Source organism: Castanea sativa, chromosome 3, assembly GCF_040712315.1.
Source record: "Castanea sativa cultivar Marrone di Chiusa Pesio chromosome 3, ASM4071231v1".
Taxonomy (NCBI): domain Eukaryota; kingdom Viridiplantae; phylum Streptophyta; class Magnoliopsida; order Fagales; family Fagaceae; genus Castanea; species Castanea sativa.
The window spans coordinates 49,310,856-49,328,282 of NC_134015.1; the positions used below are offsets into that span (position 1 = coordinate 49,310,856).

General features: G+C 32.5%; 1 protein-coding gene across 2 annotated transcripts; it reads left to right on the plus strand.

Moving 5' to 3' along the window:
• Positions 1-7,220: 7,220 nt before the first annotated feature.
• On the plus strand, positions 7,221-17,102 carry LOC142627351 (toll/interleukin-1 receptor-like protein). 2 transcript variants are annotated; one of them, XM_075801196.1, is made up of 2 exons: positions 7,221-7,900; positions 16,394-17,102. In XM_075801196.1, exons 1-2 carry the CDS (start codon positions 7,302-7,304, stop codon positions 16,641-16,643), a joined length of 849 nt encoding a protein of 282 aa, XP_075657311.1. In that variant the 5' UTR covers positions 7,221-7,301; the 3' UTR covers positions 16,644-17,102. The 2 variants fall into 2 exon arrangements, 1 of the variants encoding a protein (XP_075657311.1); XR_012842813.1 differs by lacking the exon at positions 7,221-7,900 and adding an exon at positions 9,831-11,266.
• The last annotated feature ends 325 nt before the right edge of the window (positions 17,103-17,427 follow it).

Genomic DNA, 17,427 nt, shown 5'->3' on the forward strand with positions numbered 1-17,427 from the left:
TTGCTCGTTCAAAGCGTCAACACTACCTAAGACCCTAAACACGTTTGGTGCGCACTGCTCTGGGCATAATCTATGGTTACGAAGGTATTCACTAGTCACATTTCTCATGGGGAGAGTCATCCCACCTTCTATGAAGGCAATCATGGGAATAATGACTTCTTCGTCTCTCCTAGCACTACCTACGGCTTCTACTGGACAGTATCACAAGCCTATGTCATTAGGAATATGGTACTTGGCCCTAAAACCCTCCATACCGGCGTCAGAATCCACCAAACACTTAAATCTACCCATTTGGTGAGAACGAAAATGAAAGTTAAAGGAAGAAAAGGAATTTAAATGGTGGCCGAGGACAAAAGCCGAGAAGGAATGAACAAAGAAGAGCGAAAACTTATGGGTGTTGGTTATACGATTCTTCACGAGCTTCTTGAGAGAAAAGGTGATGATTGACACTTTAATACGATTGATTTATGAAGAAATGAATGAAGGCGTGGGTTTCCAGGCGTTTTGACGTGCGGGAGGCGGCCTCGAAATTAATGTGGGGAATCTGGACCGTTGGATGTTCATCTTATCGTTGAACGTAGGGAACAGAATGTAACTTGCGGTCATAAATGCGCGCGTTCTGGGTTTCGAAGTGTCAGAAGCGTTTTCAGGGATCGAAAGGACCCCTACACGCGTGGCGGTTTACAAAGCGTGTAGGAGGTACTCTAGTAAGATCAAAACTCTATTTCTCTCCTCGGATGGGTGGGAAAAATAAAGTTTTGAGGGGCTATTGTGGGGGGTAAAAACTCTTGAATAAACATTTGGGTTTTGGGCTTGATTGGCTGGTACCAGTTTGTTTTTGATCAGGGCCTCCAGACCCACAAGTCACTCTGCACTGTAAAGGTCCGAGGAGTTGTCCGAGGAGGAATGTCTCCTCGGACAGGCCCAACAATGACCCTAGGACTTGCTAAACGGGTTAAAGGCAGAATTCTGGAAAAAACTGATGGATAAGAGGGTGATCCAAGCACCTTCTAGAAGCAAGGATGTGAGAGAAATATCTAAGGAAAAGGCTGCTACCTCCACATTAAAGACCCTGCATCTACCTCCCTAGCCGCATTAATGGGGAAGTGACCTAGGAACAGTAGGATTCAGCCTCCCTGCTATGATTTGAAGACCTCAAGAAGGTGGTGGATGAGATAAGGATCCAAGGGGAAGATTTGTATGATAAGTGGATGAACCAGTGAATGAGAAGTATATATGGAAACGAGAAAGGAAAGAGAAAGGGAATCAACACTTTCTGCTGAGAGAAAATAGGAACCAAGAGTTGTAAACTTTGGCATAGAAAGAGAATATATATATATATATATATATATATATATATATATATATATATATATATATACACACAAATCGTCCTCGGCTAACGTCCGAGGAGGTTTCTTTGTTGTATTCGTTCACCATTTGCATAGGTTATGACACTCTAGCCTACTAATCAAACTTCCAACATCCCGAACCTAGATTTCAAATCCACACTCTACAAATCTTATTGCATAAGGCTCATTGGGCCTGAGCCCAACACTTATTTTTGGGTCCGGGTACAATTGTGCACTTACACTAATTCTCTAATATTGGTGAGATTTTTAGGCCAAAATAGTATTTTGTTCACTACACATTTTTGAATGGACAAAGTTTACAAACTTTGTTATACTTCCATTCAAAAAAATTAACATGACTATATATTTTGAAAATCTAACTGTTAGATTACATGTTGTTTACATTTTTAACATAAATTTCAAATTTAATGTCAATTAGATGTTATTTATTATTCGATCCATAAACTTATTTTTTATATATAATTTTATATTACAAAAACTTGAATTTAAACATATTGACATACCTATTAATCTTTAATCCTCTTGAAATTTGGCAATCACAGAGAATATACTAAGAAAATTTTAATCCAATGTTGGATTAGTTAAAATTCACATCTAATAAAAAAAATATTAAGTGAAATTGTAACCTTAAGTTACAACCAAGTTTGTTACCAAATTTTGTCCTCTTAGAATTAAAATGTAGAACAGTAGAAGAGACATGGACTTGGGCCACTTGGCTCATACTTCAAAGAGCATGTGAATCTATTTCCTATAGCTGTTAAGTAAAATATATTTTCTAATTTTTTTGATGTATTTTATAAGATTTTTTTCTTCCAAATCTGTAAAATATATATTCTTTTGAAGATATATTTTTGCATTTCCTCTTCTTTTAAGCCATATATTTTCACTCTATACTTTGCTACAAATTACGGTATCCATTATTGTGAATATCATGACTCATGAGGCAAGCGATTATATACTTGAGCTGTTTTGTTTTTTAAATTCTTATTACTGGCTCTCTTACATTTCATTTATCTTCTCTTTGTTGCGGATCTTTGAGTTGTTCCTTCCTATGATGTGGGTCCTTAGGCCATTTTTTTATTTCCTATTATTGGTTCTCTTACATTTCATTCTTCTTCTCTTTGTTGCTGATCTTCGAGTTGTTCCTTCCTATGTGTGGGTCTTCGAGATCTTCGACAAATGCAAGAATTTGTATTATTTGATTATGAATTATGAATTATTTTTTATTCTATTTTTAATCCAAATAATTATTATTATTTATTTTAGAGCTCGTTTATTTTTATTTTTATTTTTATTTTTAGAAATATAGTTGTAAACACAAAATTTCCTAATTGCAGAAAATCAAACAATTGAAAAGAAATATAGTTTGCAAATATAAATTTGTATTGATGAATAATGAGTACAATCTCTATTCAATTCTTTTACAAAAGAATACCCTCTGATTCTATCTTCTTTGAACTTGACTCAAACAAGAGATCTTCTTGACTTTGGTTGGAAGATGGATTGAACGGTCTTCACAACAAATCTCTAGCTTTGAGCTTGTTAGTGATTTATTGTTCTTCAAGTTTTTGAATGTGAAGGCTCTTAGATTGAAGTTCTTCGGAGCTTTAGAGGCTTGATCTGTTGAGCTTCAAAGAGGTTTATGGAGGCTTTTTAGCTTGATTCCAATAGAACTTCAAAGAACTCGAACAAGAGATCTTCTTGACTTTGGTTGGAAGATGGATTGAATGGTCTTCACAACGAATCTCTAGCCTTCTTTAGCCTTGAGCTTGTTAGAGATTTGTTGTCCTTCAAGTTCTTTAAGCCCTTTGAATGTTCTTCAAATATGCTTCAAGTTCTTCAAAGATTCTTGAGACATAATTTTGAGAGGGGAAGTCCTCTATTTATAGTGATTTCAGAGGATAAGCTCCACTTTGAATTGATATGCTTGAAAATATGTAGTAGACTTTTGATTGGCCCAAATTTTTCTTAGAGATAATTATCTCTATTTATCTATATCATATATTGATAAAGATAATAATCAACAAAGATAAATAATTATCTCTATTTAATTTATTTTAATAAAGATAATTATCTATCAATTTTGAATATAAAATTTATCTTTATTATATTTATTTATTTTAATAAAGAAAATTATCCATAAATTTTGAATAAGAAATTTATTTTTATCTTGTGGGTCAAATGACACGTGGCAAATTTTTATATGCCAATATGATATCAATTTGAATGACACATGTCATCATTTAATTTAATGACATTAATTTAGAATTTGCTACTAAATTTTGATGTGGCATTTTATGATTGGCTTAAAAATTTTGCCTCCTACAATAGTGACTTTGATCATCTTTTTTTTTTTTAATTTTTTTTTATATATATTTTTTAAACTCTTAAAGCAAGGAGACACCTTTCTTTTTTCTTTTTCTTTTTAGTTCTTCAACAATGGATTCAAAAAATGAAAGTTGTTTTTGGATCAAAATTTGTTTATGTAATTCAAATTTGTGACGAATTCGAGTTCGAATTGTGTTCAAAATAAAATAAAATATAACTAATTTTGAACTTTTAATACTTGTATCAATAATATTCGTTTACAACCTTACGAGTATTATTCATTACGATATGTTTGTATTAACAAAAGTACATTTCATCTCAAACCAAATATAATGTTCCAATCAATCAATCAATCAATATATATATATATATATATATATATATATATATATATATATATATAGTTATAGTTCCAAGGTAATTTTGAACTTTTAATACTCGTATCAACAATATTTATTTACAATGTTTTAAATAACTAAAGTGAGGTGTATAATTTGTCTTATTTATAAGACATCCACAAAAACCTTAAAAAGATATTAGAAATTTGGAATTGATATCTCCAAGGAGTAAGGACTTCAAATTTCTAATAACAATGACTTATAAAAAATGTCATAATATCCATCAATACATCATCACATTAATTACCCTTCGTTTTTGTAAGTATCTAATACAGGTTCATATTCATTCTTGGCGTGGCCAGTAATTTACCAATGTGTCCCTTAGAATTTACCCCCAAAAAAAACTTTTCATCAAATTCCTTGTGATTAAAGCCTTAACAATCAGATGTCGCATGTTTCCAGCTGAAAGAAAAGAAAAATGAAACAAACAAACAAACAAACAAACCAGAATATAAGAAGCCTCACAAGAATACCACAAAGACAAATATCAAGACCCATTAGGAATATGAGGGAGGAGCTCTAACCAAATAACCAAATTTGCATGGAAGATAGATCGTAAAAGCAAGGAAAATAGAATATAAGCCCTTTGAGCTGATCTAAAAGAGCAAACAAAAAATTACCGAAAAAAAGAATCTAAGATGAACACAAAATAAGAGAGAGACATCATTTTTTTCAGGTCCAACTGAAGTGACCTAACTGAGCATGATCAACCTGATCTTTTTGTTTATAAAGACCTATTTCTACAAAAATCAACAATTGGGTGGATTTGCAATTAAACAAATGCAGGTGGGCCATCTAGAGAGATTCTTTTACAAATAAAAATTAGGCCCATTAATATGTATCAACTTTACATCTATCCGTTTTTTATTTTTATTTTTTTTTTTTTTTAAGAATACTAGATATTTTTAACACACGCACACGGGAGGAGGAAGAAGGTTTTTTTTTAAAGAAACTTAGAATGGTGTATATCCAAAATGGCCTAATTCTTGAATACACAGCACAAGCTTAAACCTCTTTTACTCACCCTCATTTTTCAATGTAGGATTAACCTACTATTTTTTCTTTTGAGAATACTAAATATTTTTATCAATCGCATATAGTTTTAAAACTAGACTGGTGAAAAAATCAAAAAAGAAACTGGTTTTCGGTTTAACTTGGTTGTTGACTTATTTTTATTTATTTATTTTTTTGACTGGTTTTTTGCCATTTTTTTCAATTTTAACAGGTCCAATTCTAGATCCAGTTTCTAATTCAACATGTTGAACTGGCCGGTTCGGTCTGGCTTTTAAAACACGTATCTAGGCAAGACATAGGTGACAAGACCCTTACACAGATTCCTCTCCTAAAACAAAGTAAGATGAAAGCAAATCAAAGCAAATAGCTAGAAACAGAAATGATATAGAATCACAGGGGAATCCAAAGAATGATTCTTAATGAGAACCAACTACATTCTAGTATCTGATTCTACCTTTATATAAAAGTAAAAAATGGGTATCGCAATTGGTTAAAGTTGAATTTTCAGACAAGGGCTCTAGCAGATACGGGTCTTTGTGAAAATATAGTAGTTTAGCATTTTAGATATAAATTTTATTTTAGGCTCCATGGAATATGAACCATTCTGGTGAAAGAATTATGAAAAGATTCGCTTAGTAGTTTAGTATAAAATCAACGGGAACAAACACAGTTGGTTGACAACTCTGCACCTTCTAGAAGGTTAACAAAGGCACTTGCCATTAAAGAATCAACAGTGGTTTGCAAACTCGTTACCACTGAAGAAGTGTCTTAAAAATCAAAGCTTAACTTCTGTTGTACAAAAGTTCTTTCCAGGTAGCCAATATTGTCAATAATTAGTTATACGATATATGGTTCATGAAAACTATAAAAAATTTCAATAAAGTGTTTTGGGTTAGATAGTGATTTGTTAAGGCAAGTGGTCTTTTGACTGGTGGAAGCCGAAAGGGTGGTGGTGATTTGTTAAGGCAACTTCATCATTTGGCAGAGGCTGAATCAAAGATTGCACAGCTCATGCCTGTTCAGAAAAAGTTCTCCGACCTTAAAGCACAGTTGGAGCTTAAATCATATGACCTTTCATTATTTCAGGGCAGGGCTGAGCAAAATGAGAATCATAAGCTTGGTGAATTAGTGAAGAAAATCGAGCTGGAACTTGAAGAAGCAAAATCTGCGGCTAAGGAAAAGCAACTTGTATATGAAAATTGTGTAAATACAGTTTCATTGCTGGAGAAATCTATCAAAAAAAAGGGTTAGATAGTGAATGGGTTGTGGCTTGGGTTTTAAGAGACAAGATTTGGGCTTGAGCCTGGGATCCACGGGTTTGGAACTTTAATTGGGCTGCCTTTGAAAAACCCATTTCATCCACTTTCCCTTCATCAACGATGACCAACCAGATAAACAGGAAAAAGCAAGAATGAAAATAGTAAAAGAGCAATCAACAGATTACAATAAACATTTTTTGGAATTCTTAGTCCTCGCGTTGTTTTTGTAAAAGTAAGTAACAACAAAAGAAAAAGCTGTGCAAAACTAGAAAAAATAAAAAACAGCGTGCACAAAGTCAAAAAGTCCCACTGGAAAACTTGCACACGACACAGAATATAAAAGATTGCATTCTCTCTCTAAATAGAAACTGTGATTTTATTGATAATGAAAACGAATCAATACAATTTGCTTCTAATCCTATCTTATATACAAGTTAAGACTAAAACAGAAAAATAACTAACTCCACATTATCAGGTGAAATTGTTACAATTAACTTCCAACTTCAACCTTACACGTGTACATAGATCAGACCATAGAATTTATCAACTGATCATAATGTGGAATTGATTCTAGCAAATCCTCTATGATGCCACGTGTCAATCCCATTGTAACTACCCTTTTAGTCTCTTCCTGATGATGTAATATAAGTTGTGCTGCGCTGGATTGTATCTGTTCTTGTGTTGGCACACTATTCTGATGTAGTGCACTCTGTGCTACACGTGATGGCAGCCTGTCCTGATGACTAATGCATGTCATGCCGACCGTATGCTCTGTTGCTGCCCTGTGCTCTGTTGCTGAAGTAGACTTGCAGCTTTAACACACCCAAAAAAAAAAAAAAAAAAAAAAACTCGGAAAGCTAAAAGAAAAAAGAAAAAAGAAAAAAGAAAAAACCTGTTCTTGCTCCTTTGCTCATCTGTGTGTTGTAACCATGGCTCGTCCCTCTGCTCCATCCTTATCGGCCCTTGCTGCTTTGCTCTTGAGTTTAAGCATCGCACTACTGGTCTTACCTCAATTAGTTCTGTGTGTTGCAACCATGACTCATTCCGAGGGCCAAGAAAACTTTAATCCATCTTTATCAACACCAACATTGACACATGAATATGAGGTCTTCGTTAGTTTTCGCGGGGCCGATATCCGCACAGGCTTTAAAAGCCATTTTTTTGCTGCTTTAAACCATGAAAGGATTGGTGCGTATAGAGATGACAAAGATCTCCCAAGAGGGGGAGAGATTGGACCTGAGTTGTCGAAGGCAATTGAGACTTCAAGGATTGCAGTTGTTGTGTTCTCGAAAAACTATGCTACTTCGAATTGGTGCCTTGATGAGCTGGTGAAGATCATGGAATGCAAAAGGCTTTTAAATCAAAGGGTGCTGCCTATATTCTATGATGTGTCTCAATCCGAGGTGCTAGAACAGAAGGGAATTTTTGCGGAGGCGCTCTTGAAGGGCCCTGAAGACAAGGTTAACAATTGGAGATCTGCATTGACGGAGGCCGCAGACTTGGCAGGCTTGCATTTGGAACAATATAGGTAAATATTATATTACATTTTTTTTATTAAAAAAAAACTCTCGTTTATGCATTTATATTTTTTTTAATTGAATTTAAATTTTATTTGAACACAAATATTTTATAATAAATATCTCTTAATAGCTATTATAATTATAAAACTTCATATTACATACTAGTGTTGTATAATTTAATGTGCATAATACATACTTATTAGCATTTATCATTCTCTACATTTCAAGCCTAAAATGCAAAATTCATCATTTAAGTTTCACTTAACTTCATTTTAGTATTCTAAATTTCAAGTTTAGTCAATTAAGCATTTTCTTTCGATTTCTGTTAAATTAAAAAAAATATATAGAAAATGTTTTTCAATTATTAATTGGAATTTTTTTAATTTAAAGTTTTTGAAGGAAAAATTAAAAATTTGGAAAATTAACTGCAATATATAACAAAATTTGATAAAGATGCCTTAATTAAACAAACTTGAAACTTAAATGATTGAAATGAAAAAAAAAAAAAAAAAAAAGTTGGATGATTGAAATTGATCATGGTGAAATGTAGTTGTAGATAATGGGTTTTGCATTTTAGCATTTTTTTTTCCAATACAAAATTGTCAAAACAACCTCCACGGCAGGGTTTCTCTCTAGCGTGTATGTGCTAGCCAAGTTCATTACTGGAGATAGAGACCCAGCATCATTCTGTGTAACATTCCACAAGTGTATCCAATTTCCAAAAACAAACAAAACTATGATTTTAAGTCACATTTTGTAACTTCAAAATTTTGAATTAGGGTCTGTTTGGATAGAATTTATTGCTGAAAACTAAAAATTGAAAACACTGTAGCAAAATAATTTTTAAATGTGTGAATAATACCGTGTGACTCATTTTTAATATTTTTTTTCTAAATAAAGTGTTTGTGGGTCCTATGAATAGTGCGTAAATAATGCATAAACAGTAACTTTATCTCTCACACAGTGCTGAACAGTATTAATTACTGTTCATGTACGTTGAAAAAAAAAAAAACACAAAAACGCAACAATTATAATTTGTATCCAAACAGATACTTAAAGTTATAATTTTTCTTATTTTTGGAGAGTATATGTAGTATGTGTACATTAAGGGATGCACTCAACATTCCCCCATTCCAAAAAATATAATTAAAATGATTTTTCTTTTTTCTGAAGTTGGTTTTTGTAAAAGTAAGAAACAGCAAAAGAAAACAAAAAAAAAAAAGGGCAGGATTTTTTGGCATTTTGCTCTTAAAGTCAAGTTTACACTAGTACAAAAGTTTTGAATTCTATTCTGAAGATCTTTTCAAATTGGTTATAAGAATGAAATATTTCCCATTCGGGAGTTACTGCTTGATACATATATATTATACTGTAATAAATATAAATAAATAAATTTTATATAGTGTATTTTTAAAAAGAACTAATAAATAAATCGGAATGGTCATTTTGTAAATAAGCAAGCATCATAGGGCATTTGTACTTTCCAAGAATTTTCCATTTTCCAATTCACCGTTTCACTCCAACCCACGTGACTACCCTGCCTTACTGTTTTTTTAATTCTAATAATTATCTCACCTTACCCACTTCAATCTTATCATTTCAAACCCACGCCGTGACTCTGTGAACCACTTCTTCTTCTTGATTTCACAGTGCGTCTTTCTTGCTTCATTTTCAACTTTCAACCATGGCTCGTTCCTTTACTCCGTCCTCGTTCCTTTGCTTTTCTTGTTTTAAAATTTAAAATTTGGACAATTAACCCCAACATCATTCCATGTAACATTCCACAAGTGTATTCAATTAATTTCAACAAAAAAAAAAAAAAAAGGCAAAACTATGACCGTAAGTTACAATTTTTTACTTTAAAATCGTGATTTGAAGTCAAATTTTTTGTTTGAGAGTATAGCTGAATTTGGATACAGCTTATGCGTTTTCTGCTGCGTCCGCGTCTGCTGCGTTTTCTGTTTTCTGTTTTTTTTTTTTTTTTTTTTCTTCTTCTGCTGCTGCTACACGGGTCAGGGGGACAAAGGATACTGTTCATGATACTGTGCATGAACAGTAGTTGCATTTTGCTGACTTTTCAGCACATCTGTGGGTCCTGTGTACTGTTTACGGGACCCACAAACTTCACTTTACAAAATTTTTTTTATTAAAAATGGATCCCACGGCACTATTCACACATTTAAAAATTATTTTAGTACAGTGTTTTCAGTTTTCAGCAATAAGCTCTATCCAAACAGACCCTATGAATGTGTTTGGATGGTGCGTCCACGTTCAGCGTCTGGGCTCCTTTTTTTTTTTTTTTTTCTTCCCAGCCGCAGTTGTTGACCAAGTCTTAAGTGAACAGTACATTCATGCACTATTCACGGACCCACAAATTTCATTTTTCAACCATTTTTTCATTAAAAATAGGTCCCGCGGTACTATTTACACATTTTAAAATTATTTTGTTACAGTGTTTTCAGTTTTCAATTTTCAACAATAAATTATATCCAAACAGACACTATATATTATGTGTATGTGAAGGGATGCACTCAACTTTCCCCCATTTCAAAAAATATAATTAAAATAAGTTTTCTCTTTTCTCATGATGGTTTTTGTAAAAGTAAGAAACGAAAAAAAAAAAAAAAAAAGGTGTTTTGCTCCTAAAGTTAGGTTCACACTAGTTCACACTTGTGTACACTACCTACAACGTTGCAGAAGACAGCAAAAAGAAAGAGAGAGAATTTGAAAATCTAGAGAGAGAGAGAGAGAGATCCCAAAGAAACAACCGGTTCTTGCATCTTGCTTCTTTGCTCCTTTGCTCCTCTGTGTGTTCAACTTTCAACCATGGCTCGACCCTGTCCTCCATCCTTATTTGTGCTCGTTCCTTTGCTTTTCTTGATTTTAGGCAGCGCACTTCAATTAGGTCTTAGTGTTGGAACCATGGCTCATTCCGTGGGCCAAGAAAACTCCCCAGCGTTGACCTATGAATATCAGGTCTTCGTTAGTTTTAGTGAGGATACCCACAAAAATTTTACCTGCCATCTCTTTGTCGCTCTAGACCGTAAAGGGATTCGCGTGTATAGATTGGAATTTATTCAGACTGAACTAATGAAGGCAATCGAGAAATCAAGGATTGCAGTTGTGGTGTTCTCTAAAAACTATGGTAATTCGAATTGGCGCCTGGATGAGCTGGTTAAGATCATGGAATGCAAAAGGGTGTTCAATCAAAGGGTGATCCCTATTTTCTACGATGTGTCTCCATCCGAGGTGCGAAAACAGGAGGGCAATTTCGCAGAGGCGCTACGGAATGGCCCTGAAGACAAGGTGGACAGTTGGAAGGTTGCTTTGACGTACGTTGCAAGCTTGGCAGGCTATCATTTGAATCCCTGTCGGTAAGATTATTTACATATGACTTTGTCGCTCTGAGAGCACTTGCAGCAGTGGAGCTAAATAGCTATATAGCTATTTTAGCTCCACCAAAACACCAAAAAGAAGCGTCAGAAATTTAAATCTATATTTTTTTACCATTCTTACTGTATCTATAGATAGATGTCTGTTAAGCTAAAAAAAAATTAATTTTTTATTTTGTGTTCACATTACCTTTTTTATTGTGGTGTTTTTATTGTAGTGAGATGTATTATTTTATTGTGGTAGATATATTATTTTATTGTGATGTTTATATTATTTTATTGTGTTGAAAGCTAAAATAGATCCACTGCTGCAGCATGTGTGTAGATAAAATAGATAAAGTAACTTTTAGTGGAGCTAAATTGCTAAATTTTTAACTTCATTGCTGTGGATGCTCTAATATTATTTACGTTGCAAGCTTCGCCTCTCTCTTTTTCATTCATTCCAGCCCTAATTTTCGACTATATAGAAATTTCTCTTCAAACCCCAAAGACCCAAAAACCCTACGTGAAAGCTATTGAACTCTGAACAACGCAAAAATTAAGAAACAACGCAAAGATTAAGAAAACAAAAGCAGTCTCCACTTCCTCCCGTAAATTGTGTCCATTAATTCATTTTGGCTTTAGGAGTTGGGAGAGGAATAGGAATGCCTCTCCTACAAAATATGTTTTTAACTTCTGTTTTAATACCTGTATTCTTTTTCTTATATATCTGTTTTCGCTTTTTTGATTTGGTTCAATCTGGCACTCTCATTGAATGCCAGGTAAACAAGCCCACGCAAAATCTGGATTTATAGTGGACTTCACTTGTAGTTGACATATATGGATCACATGCAGTGATGTTTAGTATCCGTTTGGATACAGATTAAATTTGGCTGCGTTTCACATTTCTTTCTTCTTTTTTACAAATTTGTCAGTTATGATACTGTTTATGCCCTCTTCATGAATAGTGAAGTAACTTTTGATTTTTCTGTGTAACTAGTATATTTGTGTACTGTTTATCATACTTACAAATATCAGCAATTTTTTTTATTAAAAATAAGTCTTATAATACTATTTACATATTTAAAAATTATTTTATTATAATTATTTTTAATTTTTAGCAATAAATTCTATCTAAACGAACTTGACCATAAGGCTGCCTTTCCATTTTTTTTCTTTTTTCAATAAAAAAAGCCTGCCAAAGTATCATTCATAGATCAACCACTGTTACCTAAAAATTGCGGGACTTGACCGTAAAAGTACACATTCAAGCCCCAAAAAGTTTGAAAGAGGATTGAAATTCAAAGTTGTTATTAGTTGATTTGTGTTGTTTTATAGTCATATATTTTAGGAAGACAATGTACTATTCTTTGATATATTTGCTTATTAGCATTTATATGTTAGAGGAAGCTTTCAATAAATATTCTTAGGTTTTTAGACATTAAAATTGGGATTTATTTGATTTTAGCTTTCATTCTTTTGTGGACTATGTGGTTTTTTAAAAATCAATTGGCACATTTGAAATTAAAGTTGCAAAAAAATCACATTAATTTTATGAAAATAATTTTTTGTCTTTCAATTTATTACTAATGGTTCTTTTAACCTTACAACATTTTTTATATTTTGCTAAATATTTGGCAAAGTATTCCTATTAAATTATAATGATATGATGATTATAGTAAATTAAATCAAGATTAAATCATATCTCATACTCAATAGCATTCTCATGTATCGCACGGGTTAGCGATTATATATATATATATATATATATATATATATATATATATATAAAACAATTTAATTTTGATTGATCATATGTTCCATATATAATATTTTTCTTTAAATGATCAAATATATAGTTTCATATACAAATACAATAATAATAAATACTTATTAATAGTTATTAAATTTCTATTTAAACAAAAAATCATATTATATTAAAGGATAAACTACATAGATGGTTCCTAACCTTTAAGTTGAATGTCAATTTGGTCCTTAACCTTTTAAATGTGTCAATTTAGTCTCTAATTTTTTGATTTTGTGTCAACATGATCCATACTATTAAGTAGTTGATGAAAACTACTGACATGACAAACTGTCGAAATAAAATATAAGTTTTAGACCAAATATGACTGCTACTTGGACCGCTATGTCAACCATAAATAAATAATGTGAGGCTGAATGTCCTTTTTATACTTTAGTGTTGTTCTATTTTCTAAAAACGTCATTTTGGCTTGGTTCTGATCAACATGGCCTCTTATAGAAGCAAGAACAACTAATTATAGCATGAAGATCTACACTTGTGTAATTGAAGTCCAAAGGTTGGATTTGGTCTTCAACAACCATCAATTCTTGAAACAACCCAACAAACTGTGTCGTCACACAAGAAATCGTATCAACCCCATAAATTCCAAAGCCCATAACTGTAATCCCCAAAATCTATCGCCTAATCCTCAAATCCATAAAAAGAAATTACCTTTCGCGCTTTGACCGCTTTCTCTCTCTGGTTGTTCAGTCTTCTCCTACACCTCTTTCTCTCTCTGACAACAAAACCCACCTCTCAATTTCGTCGTTTGGCCGCTGTAAACCACCGCCTTGAATTAGGGAGACGGTTTTCGTCCTCTAGCCGTTTGGCTGTCTTCCATGGCTGTCACCTTTGATGATGGGTCTTCCATGGTTGTTTGGTCCTTTGGTTGGTTGTTTATTAATTGAAGAAAGGTGGAGGAGTGGATTTGGGTTTTTTGGCTCAGTTTAAGTTTTGTTGATGTTGATTTGGGTTGTATCATGTATATGAAGGGATTGATCTGGGAGAGAGAGGGGAAGATAAAAATTAGTGGGACAATTTGGGTCGGAAGGAACATAGACAGAGGGAGAAAGATTATAAATAATGAACAAAATAATATTTTAAAAGTAGAGTTTTTAGTTTTTAGTTTAACTTATCTTTATTACTTTTTTAGCAGGAGATTTCCTTTTATTTTAAATAGACAGCAGTGAATTTTAATCTCCACTTTGTATCTAGTTAGTAGGTAATATGACAGTTTCTCATTATAATAAAAGGAGAATTCAGCTAAAAAAGTAGCTGGAGGTAAGGCAAACTCTCGAGTTTTTTAAGTTGGGGTATTTTTATATATTTATTAGGCTGACATCTTAGTCCAAGTGGTAGTCTTATGTGACTTAAAACCTATATTTTATTTTGATTATTAGTCATGTCAGCATTTTTCATTCTCCACTTAACTGTAAGGACCATTTTGACATAATACCAAAAAGTTAGAGATCAAAGCATTTTTCATCCACCACTTAACAGTAGGGGATCATTTTGACACAATATCAAAAGGCTAGAAACCAAATTGATATATCTAAACGGTTAATGACCAAATTGACATTCAACGTAAAAGTTAGAGACCAAATATGTAGTTTACTCTATATTAAACCTTCTCGTGCATTGCATTGATTAGTGGTCATCAATACCAGCTAGTTTTGTTTAAGTACTAAATATAACATTTATCATTCTCTGTTTTTTCAATTGCCAAAACGGCATCACATAAAAAGTAGGCTTGTGTAGAACCTACATTTCTCCTTGGTGTGTGGAGAATTGTTTCTCTTTGTGCTATAGGAAGGAGAATGAATGCTATGTCTGATAACATATTAGTTGGAGGATGGTGTGTTTGTATGGAGACATTGGCAAAAATAGGGAAAAGCTCTCCTTTTTGGTAAGGGAAAGGGTGTAAAATTGATCTAGCCATCAAAGCAAAATAGCAATGTGCATATTGTTGCTTCATACCTAGAAGGGCATTGAATTTAGATGCGGTAGCAAGGACTTTTAACCCTTTATTGGAGAACTTGAAAGGGCTTCCAAATCTGTGATATAGAAGTATAAATTGTTGTTTGAGTTTGAGGGAGAGACAAATGCGGATAGAATGATAATGGGTAAACCAAGGTCCTTTAATAAAGATTTGGTTGTTATGAAACGATTGTCACATGATTAATCGATCAAATCGGTGAGCTTCAAGGTGACTTTATTCTAGGTGCAGATCCATGATCTCCTAGTTGGGTTCACCATTTAGATAGCATTTTTTTTTTTATCATAAACCGTTGTGGATGTGTTTGGATGATGAGAATTCTCAAATTTATAGGAGTTGACGTCCTTTTCGATTAGAAGCCACTATTTTTTAGTATGATGTTTTACTATCCATGTTTTCATCATATTGTTATTATAATCTTGACTTTCTTATTTGATTGATCAAATTTTATTACGTGTACGTATTATAAATTTAAATTAAAAAATTATTTTGAAGTATAATAATATAAGACAATAAATAATATAATTTGTTTTTTTACGCAAAATCATTACCAAAAAAATTTAAATATATTGAGTATTTAATTAATTGGGTTTTGATATATATATATATATATATATATATATATATATATATATATACACACGCTAGTTGCTAACCCGTGCAATGCACATTAAATCATATTTTTGCTTTGAATTTATTAAATTTTATTATAATGAAAAATATATTTACTAAACTATCTACTTGATTATCAATTATTCTGATTATAAATTATCAAGCAACAAAATTTGAGTAAAAGATCAACATTAATATCTAGAAATTCACTTTATTTTTTTTTAATAAGTTATACCTAGGAATGCATAGCCCTCTTCGATCTTAAGAGCTAATAACAACATGAAACATAAAGCCAAATTATAGAAATTCACAAATATATTTACCAAACGTACAGATTGTAATCTATAACTATTAAAATAGGGGAAAACCTCATTGCTCCCCACATGAATAGTTCATAACATATAAAAGAAAATATTTTAAGTAATTTTCAGTTTTATGTTTTACTAGTATTTCTAGTGAACATCCAAATTTTCATATTGTTATTATAATGTTGAACTTTTTTGGTTGTTAGTTACTTGGAACTTGGAAGTAGTTGGTTCTAGTTTGCCATGGAAATACTGCAAATCAATTAAATTTAATTTCAATGAATAGGCAATTAGATATTTGGCATTTCATTCCATTTTTCATAGCTCATTTCCGCTTTATTATATGATCAGTTGATCGCTGACTCTATTCTTAAAAAAAAAAAAAAAAATTGTGGTTTCGCTTGCATTTGCAGTCTAGAGTCAGAGTTTATAGAAGAAATTGTGGAGAACATTTGGAAAATACTAAAGGAAGAGGAATCAGCTGCCGCCCCATCCCGTCGTCAGATTGATGTTTCTGGTCAACACGCTGTACCAATCATCCCTCCGCAAAATGACGCTTCATCCCGTCATAATCGTATTTCTGAGTGGACTCCCTTTTTTTTTTTTTTGAAAAAAAACAAAATGGGCCCGTTCATAGTAGCCAAGTCCCTGTCTCCCCAATAGTTATTCTAACTTTGAATAATATAAAAAGAAATTCAAGAACCTTCAACGCCGTTGGCAAGTAAATCCTATTCCACGTGGAGTCGATTCATCCCTCCTTTTCGTTCCCTGCTTTTTTTCTTTTTTTTTTTCGCCATTATTATTGTTTTGTTTCTACGTCGGGGGGTCCACATCAACCAGAAGTATCTCTCTTCTCTTCTCTCTTTTATTTAAGAAAGACAGGTTCGTGGAAAATGCGAGACAGCATGGGGCTCACAAATTGGATCGTTCTGATCAGTCTATAACATATGTTCAAAACTTCAAATAACATGCATTTTTTTTTTTTTAAGTATGATTGCACAGTTGATGTTTGCTTAAAGGAATTAGCTCTTGGGAATTGGGTTCCACCCAATCCATCCCTTCTTTTCTGAAAATAATATATATGCAACACCTCCACCTATATGTATTTGCTAAGTTATTTACAACCACTGTTGAACTTTATCATATCACGTGTCTCATTGCAGATGTGGATGCTATAAATGCTAGTTCATTAATTAGTACATTATAATCTGATATCCAACACAATATTGAATAAATTTAAAATAATAATAATAATAATAACAATAACAACAGTAGTAGTTAGGCCATATTCTATATATGTGTTCATAATATTAAGCCTTATAATCTAACTATATTTTTTCTCATTTCAATATGTGAAATCTACCATTCAACTTGTTGTAGGTGAAATTTGTCTTCATATGTGAGATGGTAAATTAGCAAGCTTGGAAAATCCCATTTTTAACAAATT